General features: G+C 31.7%; 1 protein-coding gene across 12 annotated transcripts; it reads right to left on the reverse strand.

Annotated features, from left to right (window-relative positions):
- Nucleotides 1-628: 628 nt before the first annotated feature.
- On the reverse strand, nucleotides 629-5344 carry LOC114915278 (uncharacterized). Of its 12 annotated transcripts, XM_083076827.1 has the most exons (7): nucleotides 4870-5341; nucleotides 4238-4448; nucleotides 3905-4142; nucleotides 3611-3805; nucleotides 3408-3500; nucleotides 3224-3324; nucleotides 702-1037 (listed from the first exon to the last, which is right to left on the reverse strand). In XM_083076827.1, exons 3-7 carry the CDS (start codon nucleotides 4043-4045, stop codon nucleotides 1019-1021), a joined length of 549 nt encoding a protein of 182 aa, XP_082932953.1. In that variant the 5' UTR covers nucleotides 4046-4142; nucleotides 4238-4448; nucleotides 4870-5341; the 3' UTR covers nucleotides 702-1018. The 12 variants fall into 12 exon arrangements, 10 of the variants coding, with proteins under 10 accessions (XP_082932954.1, XP_029125600.2, XP_029125599.2 ...); XR_014434581.1 differs by lacking the exon at nucleotides 4870-5341 and having other exon boundaries at nucleotides 629-1037; nucleotides 3224-3347; nucleotides 4238-4848; XM_083076828.1 differs by lacking the exons at nucleotides 4238-4448; nucleotides 4870-5341 and adding an exon at nucleotides 4608-4848 and having other exon boundaries at nucleotides 696-1037; nucleotides 3905-4051.
- Nucleotides 5345-6354: the final 1010 nt, after the last annotated feature.

Raw genomic sequence — 6354 nt, forward strand, 5'->3', positions numbered from 1 at the left:
AAAAAAAATAATTTCATTAGTTCAAATAATAATAAGACTCCTTCTCTTTAAATAAAGTTTTGAGTTCAAGATTGATCGGATAAGAAAATAAAATTTTATTAAAAATAGTTTAGTTTTGAGAAAAAATTAGTTATGTTCAATTTAAGTTTTAATATGTAAGTTTAGACAATATAACCTATCTTTATTAGTCTAATAGATATAGTCTAGTCTATCCCATCTTATAAATTAGATTGAGTTAAAGGTGGAAAGGGATTATACTTTTTTCTGTGGAAAAATATCCTCTCTCACTGTGTTAGGGGCATATAGGCCTGGCTGAGAGATGCCCAACCTCGGAAAAGAAGTGAAATGTGTATACTAAGAGAATTAATATAATAAAGGGCCATTAAGGAAATTAGGTGCTTGCATATATTTAGGAGTGTTGCCCCTATGAACGACAATTAAGTTTTATTCTTTATGCTTTAACTGAATCAGACAGTTGTAAGGAGAATCTCCTTGGACAGCTACACAATAATACTTAATCTCAAGTTTTCTTAATCAGAGAGCAAATTATTATATTAGAATTCAATCTCCTATTTATCCAATAAGACAAAGAAACTATAATATATATCTATATATATATATATATAGTAATTAGTAATTTGTAAATCATTTATTAACAAAAAAAATGATTTGCAATGTTATGATCGATGCATTTCTCAAAAACATGGAGTGACCATGTCCTTTATTTTTATCATACATTTTATCATTTTTATCTATTTGTTATTGATGGTTAAAACTGATTACATGTAGGACAAGTTTCAGCAAAGAAAAATTGAGATATCATCTCAAAATTCAAGAGAGGATGGAGTAGATGGTCAATCATCCATAGATCATATGCCATCTGACTTAGACATTTGGGTAGATGTGGTTGGGAAAAAAAGGGAAGGATCCTTGGCCTTGGGTCCGTAGGAAGAACATTAATTACATCATCAAAATTTTCTAGTAATTTTGAGGATGATGGTGCTTTAAGAAGTCAAATTCAAGCACTAAATGAATCACTACAAAGACAAGAACAAGAAAAATTAGAAATGAGGCAAGATTTGTATAAACAACAAGAAGATAAACTAGAAATGAGACAAGAATTACCGAGACTAAGAAACAATTAGCAGGATTTGTTGGTTCTTGTTCACATTCACCATTGTCAACTCAACATAACAATGAAAGTGATGACGAAGATGATGAAGATGATGGTGATAAATATAGTGATCATATTGAAGGTGATAGTTGATGCTTTTTCATTCTTTGAAAGTGGATTTTACTTTAATATCTTCAATTTTTTAATTTACTTTTTATGCAGGGCATGGTAGATTATAGGTGCAAGTTATGGTGGATTGTAGATACAATTTGACTCTAGTTCGTGGTATATCATGCATACATTATATCATTTATTTTTTAGTACATGGATTTTGCGTTGACATATTCATTTTTTCATTTATTTTTATGCAGGGCATGGTTAATTGTAGGTACAAGTTATGGTTGAATATAGATACAAGTTGATTTTACTACATGGTAGATCATGCATATGGTATATCATTTATTTTTCAATACATGGTATTTGCAGATTATGTAGAACTAAATATATTTTGTTTGTCTTTTGAGTTGTTAGGATGTTTTTTTGGATATGTATTTCCAGACTAAGCCAAGTATTACCATATTTTCTGTATTTTTCGTACTTGTCTATGTATCTGCCTTATCACTTTTTCACTTTTCACTTCCTCAAACCCCGACGTATCACTTTCGTTCCACTGTGTATGCGTTCACAATAACTTTACGAGAATCTAGGAATGGGAAGTGGTGTGAAAAGCACTGGTAGGGAAATGCTATTTGGTTAGAATGTGTCAAATCAGATTTTAAAAATTACAGTTTTGATCCTTTGCTTAATTGTTAAATGTGACAGGAACAAGGTGTATTCATTCAGGAGGAGAAATGATTGAACTTGACTGAAATTAATCTAGGTCTTAAATCTTGTTTATCCATTTCATGATGGTGGAACAAAATAGGGAGATTTGGTTAAATGTGAAAACTAAGTGGACGTAGATCCAGGAAAAATAGGTATCCCATTAAGACGCGAAACACTTTGGCCATTGCTATTGTTATTTATTCCATCACTGCTTCCATGAGCTCCAATAATCGATGAGATTTTGTTTCCTTCGTAGGTTGTTATTAATATCGTCATGTCTTTCATGCATCTTTGCACCTTTACAATCATATAGTTTCTTATTCATAATAAGAAAGTTATCTGGTATAAAAAAAATGAAACAACTACAATTAGTGTTGCCACTTATTTGATTGCAATCATATTAAAATTTCCTGCGGATTACAATTTGCAGGAAAAGTCGTAGGAAAGTTTCCCGTAAATTTTCATTTTTGCAAGAATTTCTTACCACTTTAAAAATTGGCAGGTAACTTTTCTACGATTTTTCTTACTGTTTTAAAATTCATAGAAAATTTTGCTACAAATTTAAGGTCCATAAAAAAGTATCTACACATTTTTCTGCAATTTTTTTCATAGGAAAGGTTACTTGTGGAGTTTTTTACAGCAAAATCCACAGGAAATATTTAAAATATAATTTTTCTTGCCAAAATTCCCTGCAAAAATTTATTATTTTCATGCAAAAATTATTCACAAAAAATTTCTTACGAATTTTTAAATCCGTGAAAAATGAGTTATCATGAAGGTTTTACCTGTAAATTTTAATTTGCAGAAAATTTTTCAGGTAACTTGTTTCCTGCGAATTTTTGAGGAAAATTTGCAAGAAAATCCTCAACTAATAAGACAAATTCTAGTAGTATAACTCACATATGTTTTGTTATTTATAATTCCAACATACTCAACTCAAGGTTTTGATTTTACATAGAGTGTTAATTGTGTTGTATTATCTTTGTAATCCACATTTCAGTTTCTAATTTACTCTTTTGTCATCGGCTTTTTCATTTCAAACGTAAGAATGTGCCTAGCTTCCTGAGGAACTCAACCTAACCTCTAAAAACTGGTTTTGTTTGTGTGGTCAGAAAAATGTATTTAGAAGTCCAAATCTACCTAAGATCACATTCTTTGTTTGGGAAGTAGTTTTAAATAAAATTATTTTTTAGATACAAAAAAAAGTATTTCTCGACCAGCCACTTTTGTATGAAAGGAAATTAATAATTTATATTTTCAATTCAAATTTACTTGCAACAATACCCCAATAGACCTTGCCTCTTCATTGACATAAGACCCATCTTTTTCTTGTGAGTTACAATGTATAGTTCACCTCGACCCACAACACGTCCAAGCTCTTGTTCCTAATAGAAATGACAATGTAGCTCTAAATGAACAATATAAATAATTCTTTATTAAAGCTCAATAATTGAAGACAAATGTTTACCATCTCATGTTGTTTCGTAGACAACAATTTTGCACCATCGATATGTGGAATCGTTTGCTTTTTTCTTACTTTAGTATTTTTTTTGCACAATTCCTATGAAAAAATAATTTATTTATTAAAACGTCAAGATAAAAAAATAATTTATTTATTAAAACGTCAAGCTAAAAAAATAATTAATGGTCACAAATATTTGTTAAAACTACCTGATAATTTGGCCTTAGATGATAGTAAACAAATGATGACCATTGATCTTTATGAATACCATTAGGAACTTTAGTGATTAATTGTTCTCTAGACAATGAAGGGTCATAAACACGGTTCCACATATTCATCTTTGCATTCCTATACTTTCTTGACATGGCAAGTGAACAATAATGCTTAGCAATCAATTCTGAAGCCTGAAAAATGAAATAGATTCTTTAAACAAGAAGAAAAACACATGTTAGTATATCATAATTACAAAAAACATGACCATAAAATTTGACTTAAGCATGTACCTTTAAAGTGTTAAAGCAATCATCCTTATATGATTTTGGAACTTTTATCCAATTGTCAAAGTTAATGGGAATATTTTTTGAATCAATGGAAATGCGCCACAAGCTCCTAAAAGAAGTGTCGTTGCTTTTCCACAGGCTCATTTTTTCCTATCAAATGACACAACTATACGTTCACCACGTGGCATCTCAAATACTCCTGGTTTTGTCAACCTAGTCTTTTTTGTATTTCCTTGCTCGTCTATCAAAATATGACATAGTTTATGTTGGGATACAAACAAGTCCCACATCGATAAAATAAAACAAGAAATAACAACTTATATAACATAAACATACTTCAATGATTGAGAGGCCTTTTAGGTGATGACCAAAAGAAAAACCGTGAGGGTTAAGGCCCAAAGCAGACAATATCTCATCATTGTGGAGTATGCTTGTGTAATAACCTTATAAAAACAACCCTTATAAAATATCCCCTCAGACAAATACCATAACATAATCCATCAGTGGTATCAGAGCGGCAGGTTGGATTCGATGACAACCAATAACCCTTACAAAAAAAATGATAATGATAATGTGATATATAAAGACAGATTCTACTGCATGAAAGGTTAGGTCCCTTGTTTGAGGGGAGGATTGTTGGAATACAAACAAGTCCCACATCGATAAAATAAAACAAGAAATAACAACTTATATAACATAAACATACTTCAATGATTGAGAGGCCTTTTGGGTGATGACCAAAAGCAAAACCGTGAGGGCTAAGGCCCAAAGCGGACAATATCTCATCATTGTGGAGTATGCTTGTGTAATAACCTTATAAAAATAACTATCATAAAATATCCCCTCAGACAAATACCATAACATAACCCCATCAGCTTATATAAAAGTTTTCGATGGGTACTTAACAAATATAAGAAGTTTTCATAAGAGATATAATTGTTGTATAGTAAAATAGAAAATAATGTTACCTATAACCTGCGCAGTCCATACCCTACTTTACTCACAACCTACACGTGGTCGTTGAGTAGGTGCAAGCGACTGCTCGAGAGGAACCATAGGAGGAATATGCGGCTGTTCAAGAGGAGCCATGGGACGAAATATGCGACTGTTCAGGAGGAGCAATGGGAAGAATATGTGACTGTTCACGAGAATTCATGGGAGGAATATGTGGTTGTGAAAGAGAAGCCATAGGTGTAATGTATGGTTGTTGAAGATGAGCTATAGGAGGAATATGTGGCTGTTGAGGAGGAGCCATAAGAGTAATGTATGGTTGTTGAAGAGAAGTAGGAGAAATATGTTGCTGTTGACGAGGAGCCATAGGTGTAATGTGTAGTTGTTGAAAATGAGTTATAAGAAGAATATGTGGCTATTGATGAGTACGAGCCAAATGAGGGATGAAAGAATGTCTTTCAGATGCTTCTTTTTTAAAATGCTTGAATTTAGGATGCATGACTACTGTTGAGTACAACTTTGGACCTGCAATAAAAAGTAGGAATTAAAAGAATTCTTCTAAAGACAACCATATTTGTTTAATAAGAATGGAAATTCACCTTTAAAATAAATATTCAGCAAACAACTAGTATTAATAATAGGTAAAAACTAACAATTGTGACTCTTTAAGCACACCAAACAACTGCAATAAGAGTTTAACAAGAGAAATTAGAATATAACAAGAAAGGTAGCAACAATGTTTAAATTAATGAGTAAAAATTGAAAACAAAGCTACCAAAATCTAATTCTTACCATAAAATAAATTAGTTTGTGATATTTTCTTAATTATTCAATTATATTTGCATCTCCTTGAAATTGGTTTTCATCATCTACCTCATCCCTTGCCAAGGTTATTGTATATGTTTCATTTCATGTCCTGCTCATGATATGACTCACTTTCAAATATAATATCTTCTCCAACATCTCCCATATCATACAAATCTCTTGGCATCATGTGGACAACAACACTCCAACGTTTATTTATCTCATCATCAACATAATACACCATTTGTGCTTGTGAAGCTTTAATATAGGGGTCATGTTCTTCACGTTCACCTGTGTGAATACAGTGAGAAAAGTTCACTAAAGTAAATTGGCAAGCATCCTTTCTAATTCCTCTTGGGCGTGTAATATCTGCCCATTTGCATTTAAAGAGAACAACTCTAAGAAAACCATAATAATTAAGCTCAATAATGTCTTCCAACTTCCCATAATATGGCAAATCTGCTAGCCTTAAATTTGCATTAGAGCTACTTGCAACACATGATGTGTTTGAAGTTAGAAAAACTCCATTATTTTGAGTTTTTAAGCCTTCATCTCGTTTTATGGTTTGAAACTTGTACCCATTGATGTTGTATGTTGTATATCTTCTTACAATTGACATTGGGCCCCTAGCTAAATACTTTATTTCACCTAGCACTACAGCCGTAATGTCTGAATTTGTAACCTAATTAGAGATTGTG

This window comes from Cajanus cajan, chromosome 6, assembly GCF_000230855.2.
Source record: "Cajanus cajan strain Asha chromosome 6, NIPB_CcT2T_4, whole genome shotgun sequence".
Classification (NCBI taxonomy): domain Eukaryota; kingdom Viridiplantae; phylum Streptophyta; class Magnoliopsida; order Fabales; family Fabaceae; genus Cajanus; species Cajanus cajan.

Coding starts and splice junctions, on each gene's coding strand:
- LOC114915278 (XM_083076828.1), bottom strand. CDS start 4,045: ATGAGCCTGTGGAAAAGCAACGACACTTCTTTTAGGAGCTTGTGGCGC. Junction 3,806..3,904: donor ATTGCTTTAACACTTTAAAG/GTACATGCTTAA, acceptor TTCATTTTTCAG/GCTTCAGAATTGATTGCTAA. Junction 3,325..3,407: donor CTACGAAACAACATGAGATG/GTAAACATTTGT, acceptor CATTTCTATTAG/GAACAAGAGCTTGGACGTGT.